At 39.3% G+C, this 19,372-nt stretch overlaps 1 protein-coding gene across 1 annotated transcript in view; it reads left to right on the forward strand.

Annotated features, from left to right (window-relative positions):
• Positions 1 to 19,372, forward strand: part of LOC137284549 (voltage-dependent T-type calcium channel subunit alpha-1G-like) — a 191,898-nt gene that overhangs the window by 15,226 nt on the left and 157,300 nt on the right. Inside the window, exons 2-3 of the mRNA XM_067816393.1 lie at positions 5,389 to 5,517; positions 7,329 to 8,459. Of these exons, the coding sequence (XP_067672494.1) occupies positions 8,203 to 8,459 (257 nt within the window). The 5' untranslated portion in view covers positions 5,389 to 5,517; positions 7,329 to 8,202. The remainder of the gene's footprint in view (positions 1 to 5,388; positions 5,518 to 7,328; positions 8,460 to 19,372) is intronic.

The following is a 19,372-nucleotide window of genomic DNA, read 5'->3' on the forward strand; positions in this document are numbered from 1 at the left end:
GGAAGTTGAGTGACTTCGGCGTTAAATAGTTCCCTCCCCACGCCTACTGTCTGGGTTTGAGTCCTTGGATAAATACAACACTTGGCGTTCTTATGATGTACCCAGTCAAACATGATGCACGCGGCGTATTGCAATGACAAGTGACTCGCGACAACTCAATCAACAAAATATATCCTTTTAATTATTCATTCATGTAAATACAAATTAGTTAAAAAAAATAATTTCTTTAACACATATCTTGTGTATCACTTTATATTCAGCGACCCCTGAGGATTAGAGATGTAATAATGGGATCGGGCTGTCTTAGAAGCACAGCAGGTTCATGCATGTCAAACATCCCAAACAGGTAGATAGATGCTGGTGTCATCACTGGATTTTCAAGCACACACTCTATCTTTTTTGTGCTGTCATCATGGAGCTAGGATATTGCCGATTCGGTTAAACAACACACAAACATAGGTATATTCAGAGAGATTGATGATAAGAATTGAAAAATTCGATACGAGCCCAGTTAATGGTGTGGGCTTGGTGTGGGCATATCATTCGCACTTTTGCATGGTTTTCACACTTTTTGCACGCATCAGCATGCCTTCCTCTTCACGTGCTTCACGTGCTTCACGTCTTCTAGTGCCACATGCAGTTTTGATAACGCATGCACCTTTCTGTTCCAGAGCACTCACTTATCTCTGGGTTTAAATTTCGTGCTCCTCTGCACACTTTCTTTTCCAGGCGAGCATATATGTTCACACAAACAGGTCTTCATAGCTGAACGTACACTTGTCTCGTGACTTGTAGACGTGTGTTAGCTACATGTGTAGTCTCTGTCTCTGAAAATATACAGTTCTGATTGTTACATATAATCTCATTTAAACTGAAAAAGGTACGTCAGTGAGATGGTGAATTCAGAGCCTGACGGAATCTAGACTTGAGTCATTTAACATTGCAGAGCTATAGGTAGTGGGTGAAAGCAATGAGTTTCTGGTAAACATACTAGAACATAAAGTCACTCTTATATGTACAGAACAGCAAAACAAACACAGGTTTCGAAAACAATGGGAATCTCATGTGCCTTCTGTTTAAAAACTTGACCAAAATAAACAGTTGCTTTTCTTTAGCTGTTCAGTATAGCTGTTCACGGCATTTTCCACGTGAGAGCGTCTATTTGGGTTTCATTACATAACACTATCATACCGCAAACCTGATCAAGTCTGGGGACGTAAGTAAATGTAGCAGAGCAACGAAAACTTATAAGCAAATGGCGAGTCTCGTAGAGACAACCCATTACCCAGTCCTCGACACCGGTCAATTTATTAATTGATCAATGGCGTGGTCATTTCATCAGCAGTGTTATTACATTTCTTTATATCACTGGACAGTAATGCCCAGATGCAACGGACAGCGAGGTTTTAAACGACCTGCATGTCAAAGTGGGAGTTTGCCGCCTCGATACGGGCTAAGGGCGAGGTTTGTCTGCCAATGAAACTAAATGATAAAATATTTAGACTTTCTTCGCCAAGGGAACAATTTTGTATCGCCGGAGTGTGAAAGTTTCGGCTGTGTGGACCACAAGCGTATTGCAATTTGGATCACGATTTGTAATTTGATTGGGATCGAAATAGTGCTAGCCAATCTTTCGTAATGATACCAGCTTGGGGATCACAATGTAAGTGCCTTAGGGTTAGCCATGTGTTCGTATTTACTTTGTGTACTGAGTGATTTTCAATGATGATGTTTAAAATTTGGTTTATTTCATGACTGGCTATTGTCGTATCCGTGTCGAGACTTTTTATTCAATTTATCCCTGATATCCCTGATATCCTTGATCTGTGCAAGTGTTTGTTTCATTCTTTTTCTTCTGCTCTTCTCTCTATCTGGTGTGATATCACACGGTTAGTCTGTCTTACTTTCTTCTTTCCTTCTTTCTTGTCTTTTCTTCTTTCCTTCTCTCTTGTCTTGCATTCATTTTAGCATGATTTGTACATTTATCCCTTTCTTCTTTTCTCTGTCTTGGCATCATTGTCTTCAAGTATGTAGTCATGATCGATGAATTTGGTTCATCATTTCTAATATCAGCAGTAAGCACCCCTACACAGCACTTATCCTTCTCTCTATCTCGGCTCACTCCTTTATCTGTTTTTCTGTCTTTCCCTCAAAATATACTGTTCTCACCTTCCTCGTTCTCCCTGTCAACTGATTTATCTAGTATATTTACTCATCCCTTCTTTCAATCATGTCTCGCTGCAAGTTCATCCATTCTGGGTATCATCTTGATATTTTTTTCTTAGCTATTTTCGTGTTTTTTCCTTAGCTATTTATCATTTCTTATCTTCTACCTGTTAATGTCCCCATTATATTGGAGTTGCCATGAGATGTACACACACAGCCATCATTTCCTCGATGGAACGGAAGTGAAAAAGACATTTTCATGAAATTGGCACGAATATGAAGCAATTGGATTCCTAGTGCTTTAGGCATTTAGATTTTCAAATTAGGGGGTTGTTTTCTTGCAAACAAGAACAAAAACGTCTTAGAACATATTTCGCTTCTTTTCCGGGATTCAACAAATTCGACGAAAAGGACATATTCATTAAACTGACTCCCAACATCAACAAAAACGTCTTCTGGCGTTAGTTGGCACAGGCAGTTTCAAGTCACTGCTACTCTATCATGTTCTGATGTATTCGTGACGTCAAAATCAAATACATCCGATAAAAGGATAATTTGTTTTCGAAGAATATTTCATCGATAGTTTCATGAACTTTGCTCATCTAATGAGTATGTTGAGGAGGAGATCCTTTTGCTACTTACAGGGTTTTCTTTCAAGTATCTTTGGGGTTTCCATGGAAACAGAACAAATGACAACAATAGGTCAAAAATCGTTCAAGGTATCGATTTAACCGGGGCATGATATTTGCGCACTAGGATCGCGATCGAGGGGACGTTTGCTTTGAAGAGAAGTGTATCTTGATGCTTCTTTCCTCATGTTCCAGCACTTAAAAAGATGGCGAGAATATTGGAGCTGTTGTCAACTTGTTCACACCGCTTTATTACCTTCTCAATCATTATGTTATCGGGATGGTGGGCTAGCCATGTGCATTCTCTGCATGGGGCGGAGGGGTAGCCTAAAGTTTAGTAACTCCGCTCGTCACGCCGTCGGCCCGGGTTCGATTCCCCACATGGGTACAATGTGTGAAGCCCGTTTCTGGTGTCCCCGGCCGTGATATTGCCGGAATATTGCTAAGAGCGCCGTAAAACCGAACTCACTCACTCTCTGCCCCTGTTTCTTAACATTCCACGCAGTTCTACAGCGTGTCTCTGAATGTTTGCCGAGCTGATAACTTGGGTCATGTCAGTTGTGATGCATCGTCTAGGTATACATTCTTTGTTAAAATTCAAGATTTTTCATATGAGCCGTTATGACAGCCGGTACTTCGTTAATTATTTGAACTGATGACTTAGCATTCTTGACGTCCATCTATAACTAATGTTATTCCAATCTCCAGACAACAACTCAAAACAACTATGCAATTGGTGTCATTCACAAGCCATCCAATGAATGTAGACAAGACAACAGATGCGCCAATGAAATGAGGCGTTTCAAATGTTTTTTGGATGCTGAAGAATGCTCTTATCCACCTACCCCAGATGTGGTTGAGCGTGCTTGCGTATGACTGCCAGTGTATGGTGTGTATATAGCTAGGGCGTTTGTTCGCTTCCCTCAGAGTCTCCGTCATCACTATGATACCGAACGATGTACAAAACATGACGAGTAACAACAGTAGATTGTTCGTTTCTTGCTGTAAGCAAGAAATTCTGCTGATAGAATTACAGGAAGAATGTTCCTTCTCGACAAATTCCTAAATACGCCTTATTAAACGTGGTTCTTTGCACTTTAATAAGAACAGTCTTTCCGTGTGAGGCGCATGGGTGGTCTTCTGGTCCAAAACGTCGGCCAGTAAATTCACTCACGTACTCAAGACACCACCTCGTCGCTTCAAGGGTAGGGATGTGGAGATGGTGTAGCCTAGTGATAAACGTGTTCGCTCGTCTCGTCGAAGCCTCGGGTTCGATTTCCCACATGGGTACAATATGTAAAGCTCATTACTGATGTTCCCAGCCGTGATATTGCTGGAATACTGCTAGGGCGAACGGAAAACCCCAACTCACTCACTCACTCTGAAGCCGAAGCAATACCAATATTACGATGAGGTTTAACTCCGTCACTCACGCTAATCGCCGTTTAGGGTTTGTCGGCTTTCGCCACTTGGGCATGCTTGAACATACTGAAGTAGGTTCGAACCTCCGTTCCCACGCCGAAGATCCGGGTTCGGTTCCACACATGGGTACAATGTGTGAAGCCCATTTCTGGTGTCTCACGTCGTGATGTTCCTGGAATAAATCTAAAAGCGGTGTAAAACTAAACTCACTCGAACCTCTGATCGCTTTAATTATGTTTCATTTTGGCACCATAGCATTGTAACGGAGTTTGCAAATGTCCTTTGCAAACTCCGAGACCAGCACCACTTCAAGCTTTCCTCCAACATTAACTTGGCATGCTTCGATACAGCTGGATTCCTGTGTGGAGCGGCATTGAACCCCACTCAGTATCACAACACTGTGAGAGCGTTAGCGTTTCAAGCCATTGTCAGATTTCGGCAGCACCATATTGCATGCTGGTTTCTCCCGTGTTTTTCATTCGACATGTATTACGTCGGTCGTTGCGTCTACGTTGACCCGACGCTGAACGTGAGGTAAGAGCGTTACTCACACAGACATACTGCCGACTTGTAAAGGATTGCCCAGTCGTTTAACGCGCCAGTGTCGGTTCTGGAAGGTTCTTATGGGTGCCTTTGATCGTAGGTTCCAATTCCAGTTTACCATTATTCTGTCTCCACCATACCCCTGTCTACTCCACCACAATAAGGAGAAATTGGGTAGCCTGGTGGTAAGCGTTCGGTCGTCACGCCGAAGACCCGGGTTCGATTCCCTACATGAGTATAATGTGTGAAACCCAGTTTTGGTGTCCCCGTTGTGATATTGTTGGAATATTGTTGAAAGCGGTGGAAAGAAGGGATTTTAACTGAAATACTGACGTTAAAACCAAATCGGCCACAAACTAGTTGCGCTGACAAAGGTGGTAGTTCCAATACTATATACTGGTTCTAAATAGAAGAGAAATGAACGTTTCAAACGTTCGATCACTGATACATGCTATCAGAAAACATTGCAACAAAGCTCAGTTCATTTTCGGCAACGCAATTATTTTCTGTAAACATACTGTTTGTTTACAATTATGTCTGTGCTGTACCTTTGGGTGTACAATGTGATTACAAAGCCTTGTGTGGCATCAACAGAAGTTGTACATGTGCATGTGGTATTTCTTTTTAGTTTGGTGGCACGGCTGACCCCTGTCCAGAAGCTGTAGCCGAAACCAGAGGCTCCAGTTGTGTCAATTTGCTGCATGGAAATGCTGTATTCTGATGAAATCCAGATACCCTTTATTCATCATTAGCCTTGGTGAGTAGACAATTGTATATCCATGCTTTAAGTTGGAGTTGATCTCACTGACAGACCATTTGATTTTCTTGGAATCAATTTATCGAAAACATAAATCCTCTCAGAAAGTGCTCGAGAAAAAGCATAGCGCTTCAGACTGTTGAAAAACGCTTGTCTGCCACAGAATCATTGTGTCAAAATTTAATTGCTTTTTGTTTTTGTTTGTGTGTTTGTTTGTCTGTTTTATTTTCATGTTTTTGTTTGTTTCTGTATTTTGTTGGGTTTTTTTTGGGTGTGTGGGTTTTTTTGTTTGTTTTGTTTTGTTTTATTTAAATTTGAAGGGGAGGGGCGGTGGAGTTTATAGTTCAGTATTGGTATCGCTGATAAAACTATACAGTTTTGTTGCTAAACAATATCTTTACTCATATCCAAAACCTGTACAAAATCTAAGCGAATCGAATAAGAGTCCGTAAGACTTGAACTGCTAAGGTGGTGATTGGCTTGATGACGATAGTGACATCACTTCCGGAGAAAACTAAGTCCCTTAACCAGTCCAAGTTATGTGTCGTAAAGGAATGGAGATATACCACCCTGGATAATTGAAGATGGAGGCGTGCCTTGACCTGCCTCAGTGCTGACTTTTATCCATATTGTTCTGACATATAATGTGATTATGTTGCTAAAACTTATAAGCGGCATTATTCCCCTAAATCCTCAAATCATTTTCAAATCCGATATGAGCTGACCTTTCAGCAATTCAGACCCTACCTACATATATCATCATTGCACACACATATATATTGATATACATTAACATATATTTTAATGATTGATTAGTTGGTTGGTTGTTGAACGCACTCAGTAATATACCAGTTAATTGGCGGTGGTCTGTACATAATCAAGTCTGGACCAGACAGTCCAGTAAACAACAGCATGAGCATCAATCTACACAACTGAGACACGACATGTGCTAACCAAGTCAGCGAGCCTGACCACGCCATCCTTTTAGACGCCGTCAGCAAGTACAGTAAACAAGTAAAGACCAATTCTAACCCCGGATCTTCACTAGTATATCGTTTTAATGTAGCATTGTGGCCATCATGATGATGATGATGATGATGATGATGATGATGACGATTATTATTATCATACAGCTTGCCGTCGCCACATAGCTGGAATATTGCGGAGTGCGACGTAAAGCTAACCTCCCTCACTCACACAACCTGATAAGATAATGGTTGTAAGGTCCATGATAATAACAATATTTCTGTATTCATTAAAAATAAAACATAAAGGTAAACAATTCACCCGCTTACTAATGCTTAACATCGATCATCCGGACTGAGGTTTCTCATAACACACGTCCTGTCGGCACGTGGACTCGCCAACAGGTGTTCAATGCAGACACGCACGTGTTTACTATTAGCAGGGAGTGTTTAGTCTCCGATATCAGATTAACGGAATTTAAGACGCAAATTAAAATTCCACTGCGAATTGTGTATTTTCTAAATAAAATCCTTTTACACGGTTACTAAAATAAGTAACATACACGTGGATCGCGACAGGGAAAATGTTTTTTCGTTCACAGTGTTTCATTACTATTGAACAATGAGGTTTCGGGGGTTTTAGTTCTCCCCATGCTATTAACGCATATATCTGTAATAACTGGTCGGGCAATGCGCAAACCGCCGATGGTTCTTGTGAACTAAACACGTGCACCAACCAGCGTTTGTTACTGTTGTGTTCATTTGCGCTTGGTATTAATCGCGTTGCATTCGCAGATCGATATGGTACAGGACAGCTTCTAATTATCATGTTTTCTTGTATTACAGGCTGATATTCCTCCAAGATTCCGACAGAAACAGTTGAGGAAAAGCAACACACGACAATTAAAACGCCACAAAATCCATATGGAATATTTTCCCAACAGGAGCGAAAATCTGTTTGCACTTCAGCATGCAACGGCAGCATAAGCGTTCCACCTTCATATGTCCATCGACGTGAGATGAGAGAGCCGGTGACAAGCTGTGCGTCGCCATGTGCAAACGAGATTTGCTTTTGATAAGGTCACATGACCACTATCACGGGATTCTGCGAGTAATGTAAATGAATGGTTAGAGGAGCGAAAATGGAAGTTGTGCCTCGCGAAATCCGTGATTTACAGCACGGGGAAACTTCAACGCTTAACTAACTGGATAATTTTTCGTTGAAGATATGTCTGTTTTCGCAGTGCGATTGTCGCATGTGTTTTCTCCGCCGAATGAGTTCTTCCCGAACAAACCGCACGCGTAGCAGTGGTATCGATTCGCAAGGCTCGAGTTTGTAGGAAATATTCCATTGACAAGCCGTCTCGCTGGGAAGTCAGCTGGCTGCTCACCGTAGACCTCCGCCGTAACTTTACTTCCAGGTAGTGTTCACGGAGCTGCTGCCGAGCCCATTGGTAAAGCCAGATGGTGTACGCCGCACCAGCAGGCAGTTCCTCCATACTGTGGTACGTGATTTAGGCAGGTACGCCTAAAATGGATCTCAGAGGGCGTGTTCACCCATCATTCATCGCGGATCTTGGCACAGGCACTTCGGAGTTGTCTAATTCACAACTCTGTTGCCATACCATTATGTGAGAGAGTACGAGATATACCAAATTGCTTTGTTTCACCTGTGCACGGGAATATTGGATAATATGTAAGGTTAGTCTGTGCGGCAAGTATGGCTGAAGAATCTAGTGGTATTCGACGCCAGCTGAGCGTCAAGGAACGAAAGAAGGAAGAAAATGAGAGGGAGGAGGAAGAGGAAAGTGATGAGAAGAAAAGTAAAGATGTGGAGGCACAAAACAATTCCGATGGTGATGATCGTGAAGAAGAGGAAGAGGAAGTACCATATCCCGGATTTCCAGCGAAATCATTCTTTATTCTCAAGCAAACTAACAAGCTTCGCCTTATCTGCCTGAAGACCATCACAAATCCATATCCTTTTATCTATAATATTGTTCGTCATTTTGGGATTATATTTCCTATTTCATTTCGCACATACATGGATATTGTGTTCAATTGAGTTTCAGTTGAAGTGGTTCCACGGATGATTTCCCATCAGGTAACGTACGTTATATCATTGTTTGCAATTGTATAGTGAGCAGCATTGACGGCGAGGTATTATGATTATCGATTTAAACACCAATATGCGCAGAATGCGATTGATGGTGAATGCACTATGATTCATCGATATCAACATTGCGCGATCCACTGCCTTGAGACACGTCTTGCATACGAATGTCATGTTTCATCTTGCTTATTGAAAAACGTCCTAACTGCGTTCTGTCATTATTCAGCTAACATCAGAAAGGGGGTGCTTAGCGTCATGTAACGGGGAATCTTTATCAGATGTTTATCTGTTTTGGGGCAAAAATGCACAAGTCGTGATGGAAAACTTGTACATTTCAAACGGAATGATTAATGTTGGCTCCTGTATCATGGAAATGAATAGGAGGATAGTGTGTCAGGTGCGTGTTTTAGTTCTTATGACAGGTCGGACCCGAGTGTTTGTCTTGTATTTAGAATCAACATATGTATTGGATTTCTGTCGTCTTTTTCTGGATGACGGTTGTAAATAATTTACTGAAGGATTGATCAGTCTGTTGTCATTGTCCCTAAGCATATGTAAGGGTTTGGTGGTGTACATAACAGGAGAGTAAACAGACACCAAGCTCTAACATTGGTTGTATCCATGAACGCCAAGATTACAATGATGAACTGAACATCTAAGTTAGATAACATGTTTTCTGAAATGGGAATTGTTTTTCCCACACTATGTTTTCACTTGTACTGCATATTAATTATTAGTCTATTGTTTGTATTGATCAAAACTGTCTCCTGAACCATGAACACAGTCAAGTCATTGTTGGTTTGTTTTAATTATTGAAGGTGGTGATTCTCACCAGCTGGTTCATTTGGGTCATCTTTCTGATAGTTTGTTTAGTGCCGAGTTTTGAGAGAAATTATTCCCACATTAAATTGTAAATGGTGTTGAGCAGGTTAATGTGTTAACTGTAATCTGATCTGATCTCATCAATTTCAACCTGATTTGTCAGTAGAGAAATGCATTTCACTGCACGGTTTATGTAAACAATGACATCATGACATGAGAGCAACAGCTGGTGATTTCATCAGCTGTTAAAATGGAAACTGAAATAAAATTAAAATGCAAAGATGTTTAAATTTATGAATTTAAAACATAAACTATTAAACCTGACAGTTGGATCTGAACATAAAGAAATCAAGAAGATATATCAGTTGGCAAGAAATTGTTGCTGAAGGTTGAAAAACTTGTTGACAAGAGTTCCTGCTGTGTATAAGTTCCCTGTGAACCCGGATAAGTTATTTAGTGATGAGTAGCCTGGGGGTTGGATTTCACTGATGTAGATTTCAGTCATGAAATGGATTACTTGATGTGGATTTCACCACTAATGAGTTCCTGCCAGGAACTTGTATTAAAATGCAATTATTTACATATATGATTGTTGTCACGCTGTGAAAGCTCTTCTAAATGCTGTGTTTATTTGGCATTTGAGGGTTGTCTTCTTGTAGATTTAATCGTCATGATGAACATAGCTGAGGGAACCATCTTCACAAGAAATGGGTATTGTTTAAAGCCCTGATAAAACACACCTTCACAATCTGTGTAAAACATATACAATAGCAACTGCATGAAAAAACACCTGCATTCTCTTTTCAACATGTTAAAGCTGTGGTGTACATTTCATCACAGATGTATCAGAGCTTAGGAAGATCCCTTGAAGATAATGGCATTGTTTCAACAACACATCTATGTATGTTTGGGTGGGATTAGCAATTGCTGTCCTTTTTGCTAAGGAAAATAATCTGTTGAAAATATATCAAATCTTCTTTAAAAGAGTTTATATATTGGGTGTGTGCATGTTTGATTTTTTTTCCTTTGTAGACTTTAGAGAGGGAAGGGTAAAGGTTCCGTTTTGTGTTCTTTTGGAGATTATGATTACAAGATAGTTGTGGTTGTAAGAAACTAAACTGTTGGCATTTTCCTGAAATGTTATCAGCAAGGATAAGGTCTTGGTGTCCCTTCTGATACTGTGAGGCTCTATACAAGGGGGCCTGCATTTTCACTTTGTACTTTATCATCTCTACACTGTTTACATGAGAGACAAAAAGGACTCATTCTGTGAACAAGCTAATTGTTTGAACTGACGAAAGTTTAAAGAATTCAAAGTTAACAACTTAACTATATTACAAGTGCATTGTATGTCTCATGGAAGCAAAATTTAATCAGTTTGATTTTTTAAATTCAGAATAAATTTTGTGATATGGGTATGCACATACATACTGGCATAGATGTTAGAAATTTAGTATCATCTGCTATGTAAGACTGAGTCTGATTAATATCAAATGAGCCTGTCAATCCCCCATCCTTGGAGCCCCTCAAAGGCCCAACACAGGCGCAGCACCAATCCCAATACTGCACAGTCCAACATAGCTGAGGTTCCTGGAGGTGCTAGCAGACCAGCTGGGAATAGTCCGGCACTGTAAGAATGGTGGAATTCCTGCACTGGGTGGGGTAAGGTGGAAATGCATGGAAGTGGGATGGTGGGGACTTGTCAAGGGATGGGTGCGGTTCAGCAGCTGAAACATGGTGATGGAGGGATTTAAGGATTGGTGGTACTTAAGAGAAACACAGGGGACATTTCCTGACATGATACAAACTTTGTTATCACACACCCCTGTACAGAGTTTTGTGTCTTCATACACACTTGGATTATGGCTGACAATATCAGTCTCCATATTGTGTAGTCCAACTTGATCATTTTCAAGCTGTTCTTATATTCCTGAAATATTGCTGAATTCATTTAACAACAAACAAATCATTGTGAGACATGACCACAAAAATGTTGTATTTTTTTCACAATTAAAAAACCATAAATGAACCCAGAAAAATGCTTTATTTGAGAACATGCCAAACCATTTTAGACTTCACACAGCTCCGTTTTTTCCTGAAGATAAGATTGATGTCCTCATAGGTGGCAGTCAGTCTCATCTAATAGGAATAAAGAAATAAAGGACATTCAGAAAAAGTAGAAAAGTATGTTTTGGATTAAATCTTTTTGTTATCTGTGTGAATTCAGAGAAGTAGAATACCTTAATTTGTTAATCTTCAGGTAAGATCAAGAAACAAAGTCCAAGTACATTGAATTAAACAAGTTTTCGGATATCGCAGTGAGAGACCTAGTGATGAAATGAAAACAGTGTGTCAGTTGTTAGGGCTTCTTGCTGTCTTTCAAGCATGTTGTGATTTGAATGGACTGTAAGAACTTATCAGTCAGGATGTAGATTAATCGGTTTTTTTAAAGGTTAAATCACAGAACATTACATGCAGTATCTACGGTAATCCTTCCAAATGGTAAAGACAGCACCAGGAAGTGCCACAGTGTTACATATGCATCACACACTGTTAAGCATCCGCCAGATGTACAATTCCTCTTCACAGTAGGGAGTCTATAAGGGAAGTATCTAGCACCAGTGGTCTATCAGATGGATAGTAAACAGGTACCACTCACCCTGCCCCACCCCCAGCCCTACCCCCCAAAACCCCTCCTGTATAGGCTGGGTGAGCAGCTTCACCTTTGATGTTAGTTATCTGGGCAACAGTATGGGTCAGTACTAGCAGGGTCAGAGTTCACGGAATTCATTTGGTGATGTGCTGTGTCTATGCAGTGGTAATGCTATCCACACAACCGCTTCCCTCTTTGAGATCTTGTTGAAGATATCTACCTAATGATTGAACTTATCTGAAAGGCTTGGTTCTGATCAATTAGCAGATGTAACAAATCGCCCAAGATTCGATTTTGCCTTGTCTGTGTATGATGCCTGGAATTTGAATTGATAATGATAATTTTAATAGACAAAGACATTCACATAATTTCACATTGCAATATGAAATGGGGATCTGACTCTGTCAGTTCTAAAACCACACCTTTTCCTTCTGCCAAGGACTTGCTGTAAAAGCCAAATTGTAAACCAAAAGTCAGTGTTCTGTAACCTGATTGGTTGAAAAACATGATCAAATGGGAATTCATCCCGCGAAATTGCAAGATTATTCGCTGGGTATTAACACGTAGAAACATCGCAAAACAATTGTTTTGTTGCGTCATCCACAGTGGTGACGTCATTCAAATCACATTTTGACATAAAGTCAAAATGACGTCACAAATGATCAGCTCCAGATGCTACCTTTGGAATATTTCATTTGAAACCTCTGGCTGAAACCTCCTAAATAAAGCAGGTTTTACAGTTTCATGGTACCATGGTATCTTGTTTGCATTGCTGAATCTTTGTCTACTTTAGTTTTTGGGTGGTGGAGTATCCAGGTGGGTAAATCATTTACACATTATGCTGAAAACCTCGGTTCAATTCCCCACATCAATATAATCCCATTTTTGGTGTCCCCTGTCGTGGTTGCATGAATGTTGCAATTTAACCTTTATATTTGTTGATTTTGAACCGAAGCATTTGATACATGATTGTGATATCTCTGTTAGAATGAAATGTTTCACACACTCATTTCAGGAATGCTATTATCTAGGTTGTGTGTGACCAGCAAAGCATGTTGATTAAGAAATTGATGTCCAATATCAACATATGGCAAGCTGATGGTAACTCTCATAGTCACTTATTGAATGAACAATACCCGTTACTGGAAACATGTATGTCAGTCTCACAACTGATGAGCTGTCAGGAAGGAACCACCTTGACAATCAACAAGTCTTGATGGTGTACATTGCATAATGATGCTTGCTCATTTCATGTCCATTTCAGGCTCACAGTTAATAAGGCCCTGGATATGTGCTAGGTGTACCCTTATTGCGTAATGACGTTAGTCAGTTGCTAATCAGTCCGGACATTTAATCAGCAGAGGTTATGTCACGGCACCACCTACTGTGCTAATGACGGTATGAATCACCAATTCTTCAGCAGTTCTGTTAATCAGGTTGCCAGAAGCAATATTGACGTCTATGATAGTTGCATGAAATATTGGATTTTGTCATAAATGATTAACTTACAATGAAGGAACTTGTCAATGTTACTAACATGTGCAAGAGAACCCGTAACCTAATGTTCTGGCAATGTTAGATGTTAATCTTTTGTGCATTGTGATGAATACCTTGGTTTTGTTTTGACATTGATCTGCTGATTTTGTGTGAGGCCCTTTCTAAAATCCCTACTTTAATATTTCTGGAATAAGTTCGATGGCAACTTTTAAACTTACTCCACGACTCACTTTTACAGCATAGAAATACAAACACCAGAAAATGAAAAGTCATTACTAACTGATGAAAGAGATTCTGGTGGAGGTAAAGGGCAATTCACCAATAAAATGTTTGATCGTTTAAACATTTTCACACCAAGGTCAGTCAAACATTGCAAGTCAGTGTTGATAATGTTATATTTTCATAATATATAACTTAAAGTCTTACGAATGAAAAATAAATTATTAAAATTGTGTAATTTAAGAGTCTTCTCTAAAAGGTAATCACACAATTTGTGTGTTCTTCAAAGCCATAGTTTTGCCGTAATTTCCTTCATTACATGTAGTAAGTCTTTGCCAGGACGCAGATTTGGCTATTGACAATGTTATTGATGATTCCGTGTTTTTATACACAGTCTTCTCTGGTCTTTTAGGCTCTAATTTGTCTCAGTAGCCGCGAATTACCCAATGACGTCAGTCGGACAGTGTTACGGTCTCAAAATAAAGCCCATTGTGGCAGTGACAACTAGTCCCCAGTCATCAGCATCACCTGATAAGGTAGATGTATTGATCTGCAAACAGAGCCGTGCCAGCCTGAAAGACTTGACATTACTGCGAAGAATGCACCACAATATTGCTAGTCAGAGGCTGATAATTGGTGATATATTTGAAGAGAGCGCAATGATACAGTTTTAAAGGGAATCCAGTTATCAGGTGTTCATCACTACATCACCAGTCGAATCACTTCAAATGATCATTTGACACATCCAGTTACATGTTCATGTCCTATATGATCTTTGTTGTACATGAGAAACATAATATGACCATATATTATTCAGACAGTGTTTCAAATTCTCAAAGTTCAAATCATTATTTATTCATATCAACTATGATAATCAGATGGCATGAAATGAACGGTGATTCTTCTTTCACATAATTAACAGAAAGAAACTGTAAACACTTACAATCCAAATTGCAGTATACATTGCAACAGTCTGAATCTAATAAAGTCGGTTTAATCATTTGACATCTGCTATATATATTAACATGCATCTAATCATGTCACTACCATTTATGGCAGTGTCAGCCTCATGATACTTCTTGTTCTAATAATGGCTAAATTACCATAGTTTGTAGCCCATGGCAACAAAGATTACGTCAACTTCTGTACTACATCCAGATATAGCGCTTCCAATCACAGACTGAACTTCAAACCAGTGCAGGTAGCAAGCAACCCTCTACACATCTGGTTGATAGTATCTTTTGTCAACTGCACATTTGAAGAAAAATCCAGAACTCCTACCAAAGACTGCAATTTCTTGACAGAATGTCGGAGAGGATGTTTGTCATCTGATCAAAATGAGCCTGAGGTAGTTTGACTCAAAATCACATGCAATGAACTTATTGAAAACTGATTCATATAGATTTCATAAGAAAGCTTGTCCTTGCTCTGTGTGAGACCCAGGGGCAATAGGGTAGCCTGGTGGTTGAACATTTGCTCGTCATGCCGAGAACCTGGGTTCGATTTCCCACATGTACAACGTGTGAAGCCCATTTCTGGTGTCTCTGTATTAGCCCCACCCAAGAACTGATTCCCATGTTCCTCCATGGAAGTTCTATGTTATGGGATTGTTGAGCAAATACAGTTGAATTACTCACTTAAAAGACACAGGCAAATAGTATATTGATATCTCAGTGGAGCAGATTAACATTTGTTGAAACTGACACTTCAAGGTAGTGATTCCGAGGTATGTATGTGTGTCTGTCATGAGACTGGGATAGTAGTATAGATAATGGGACTATTGTGATGCCTTATTATTCAGACGATGTACTGATGTTTGAACTGACCGTTCCATAAACCTATTTGCTCTGTATATGTAGATAGTGATCTGCAGGTTGCTATTTATTCGTAGTTTAACCACCAAGTATGTTTAGTATGGTAAAAACCATCAATATAGTCTTGTTCTTCATGAAGTGGAACAAGTCTCTTATGATGTCAAGAACCATCATTCCAACCTTGAGACCAAGATTGTATCATCATCAACATCATGGTTTTCATCAGATAAAAATGAATAAACATAGCAGGGAGGATTAGGGTGATCTTGGCATATATTACGCTAAGCCCTTGTCCCTCAGTGAAACAGCTCTTAACAGTAACCACTACCTTTTTGAATTCAGAAAGATCTTTACAGGAAATGTGAAAAGTCTTTGACACTTCAGCCTTCTGTATTACCCACATTGCCAGAAGGGCTGTGTTTGCAGCAGCAAATATGGTAATCCTGTGTCAGCCAACAAACTGGGAAGTACCAAACCTATGACAACAAAAGCTGTGAGGAGTTGGACAAACTGGTTCTTGGAATGCAACCATGACATGTTGTAAGACAGTGATGAAAGAATAAGAAAATCTGCAAGTTCTAAAACTGGACATCCACTATGCTGGATAGTGTCATTTAGCCGTTTATGTCTACTTGTATTTTTATATTTTGCAGCATGAGGAGTGGTGTAGCCTAGTGGTTAAAGTGCTCACTCATCACACTGAAGACCTAGGTTTGATTCCCCACACGAGCACAATGAGTGAAGCCCATTTTTTGTGTCCCCTGCCATGATATAGCTGGAATAGTGCTGAAAGTGGCATAAAAACATACTCAATCACTTCTGCACAATTGCCCTTTCATTTATACATATGGATGCAAAATCACACATGGATGGGTAGTAAGTAGCTGGTACTGATAGTGGTAAGTAACTGATACTAAGCACCACACAGGAACACTTCCTGTTTCATTTTCACCCAAGGACAATGGTTGCTGTTCTCTGGTGGTTTAAGCATTTGCTGATCAAGCCAAAGACCCAGGTTCGATTCCCCACAGTGTGGAGTCCATTTTGGTGTCCCTGATGTGATATTGCTAAATAAAAGTGACAGAAAGCTAAACTCTATTACTAGAGTGACCAATACTGACAATCATTCTTGTGCTTTATACTCAAGACTAATTATTTATAGGCCATCATGATACTGATGGACTACAAATTTAAACTGCATCATTTACTCATTCACCTGTTAACACAAATTGTTAAACATTCGAGACTGCAGAACTCCTCTTACAGTGTGTAGTAACAGCAATCAATTATTAAGTAAAACTGCTAAACCTGTTTGCAGAAATGTTCAATTAAGTTTGTGTATAAGCTAACAATCACTCATTTTAAACTGAAATTGTGAAACATGATTGATGGCTGACATGACCAACTAGGTGTGTGTGAGTGTAACATTATGGATTTTCTTGCATCCATAGGCTATTATACAGGCACAACCATATGTTCAATAAATCAACGTGAAATGCGAGAGGCTTCACTGATGTGAATACCTAGGATGAACCTTGGCAGTGGCACAGTTGTGAGGAAACCATGATTTTTATAATAGAATTATGAAACAGGAAAAATTAATATAGATACACATAAGCCTCTGCTCAAAAAACATACACATTTTATTACCTGTTTTTTTTATCCAGTTGTATAAAAATGATAGGACAGAAAATGTTCCTTGTTGTACTCCTGTGACTAATAAGTCATTTAAAGACGGAGTGAGTATTTGTTTTTACACTGCATTTAGCAATATTCCAGCAACATCACAGCCGGGTAACAGAAAAAAAATGGGCTGCACACATTGTACCCATGGGGGATTCGAACCCAGGTCTTTACTGTGTCATTTAAAGAAAGCAGTTTTGTGAATAAAGATGATATTGTGTCACAAATGTGAAAAATGGAAATGTGGAAGCCATAGTTTTAATGCTAATGTGGGTTTTATGATGAGACTAATATTGGTTAGATAATCAAAATAATGGTACACCCAGCATTCATCATGATAATATTCCTAACTACATTCATGTTTGTTATCCAATCTCATTTAGACATTTAGCTCCTACCATTTATACGCTGTGGATAAAACAGTTCAACTGTGGACAGGGTCCATGACCTTGGCATTGATATCTTGTACATTGCACATAAAACACTCAGCCTCACATAATGTGCCAAGGAATACAATGCAATTATTTTGCAATAAATGACACACATATCAACATCATTTTACCATAAAAAGGCAACTGGGAGATAATAGGAATGAATTTGAGAGATATATTGTTATTTAGAGCACATTCCATCTTAGTTTGTAAGATTTCCATCTTAACACTTTGAGATATTTACTCCAGGGAGGCTTATTTTTGTTCTGTCCGTGAACTTAGTTGTTGCTAAGCTTCAGGTACTTTCTTTGTTACAGATTAAGGATGCTGATAATAGGAAAGGGGGCTGAAATTGAAATAAACAAGGACAGCAATAAAGTAGGTTTAGGTACTACTTTGTTGATTTCCAAGGTACTGTTACCAATATTTGTGTATTTTGCAAATGTTTTGAGGGGGGCAAGATACTGGGTTCATTAAATATTGATTTTTCTTTGCTGTTGTAATTTATCAGTTTCAAATTGATGTGAAAGTAAATTTCCCCGAAACTACTGACAGTTGTGAAGTACAAAAATCATTTTAAGTTTAAGGGAAATATATTTTGTTTTTTATTTAATTATGCCTAGTTTGGACTTTTCCCAAATACCACCTGAGAAAATTTGTATAAAGCTTGATGATAGGTGCCTGCACAATCTGAAATATGTCAAAGGTGTGTATTAATCAGATACATGCATGTTTTACATTACACCTTCAACCTATTGCAAGCTACCTACTTTTTTGCATTAACTCCTTAATATCTTCCCCACAGCTGTTTCAAATCCAGGAAATAGCTTGATGATAAACAAGTAATGTGTTGGGGGTAAAAATATTTCCACACCTCAAGAATGTTCATACATTCTAACAATGAAGAGACACACAGGTGGCCCAATCCTCCCACGTTCTGCATGTTCACTGTTCTGCTTGTTCACCGTTCTCCATTGGGTATACCAATCATCTGTGAAAGTGAGTTTGAATTGGCTGTGTCAGTACCAACACTATTCTCATGGATTTCATCGTAAGGACAGGCTCAGTGACACATGGTTGACACAAGTTATCAGTTCCCAATTGTGCAGATTGATGCTCATGCTGTTGATCACTGGGTTGTCTTGTTCAGATTTGATCATTTACAGACCACCGCCATATTGCTGAAATATTGCTGAATGCAGTGTAAAGGTAAACTCCCTCACTCTCTCACTCATTGAAAAGAACTGCATTGCTTGAGGCTGATAAAACAGAATTACAGAACAAAGAGGCATTATCCCAAATCCTTGCTCACTCTGAACAAGATTTGTTGTAAGTGTAAATCATCAACTAAAAGCAGTGTAAATTAAACTCACTCACTCTAATGATGTGTGTTAGTAATGTATCTTGATGTCCATTATTTTAAGGACAGGTTATTTTTATTTTTTCTCAATAGAAGAATCAAGGGTACTTTCACAAATGGATCTGTGCAATGAATGTGTTATGATCCATTCCTTTCAACCCATTTCCAGCAGTAGGTGTAATAAACAGGATCCCTTTCTCTTCTCGCAAACATAACAAATCATTTCTCACTCGTGACCTTGAAAATAACACCCTGTCAAATTGTGTCTTCTGACCAAGCGTTAGGCATAGGTCTACAT

The sequence above is a fragment of the Haliotis asinina genome, chromosome 5 (assembly GCF_037392515.1).
Source record: "Haliotis asinina isolate JCU_RB_2024 chromosome 5, JCU_Hal_asi_v2, whole genome shotgun sequence".
Classification (NCBI taxonomy): Eukaryota; Metazoa; Mollusca; class Gastropoda; order Lepetellida; family Haliotidae; genus Haliotis; species Haliotis asinina.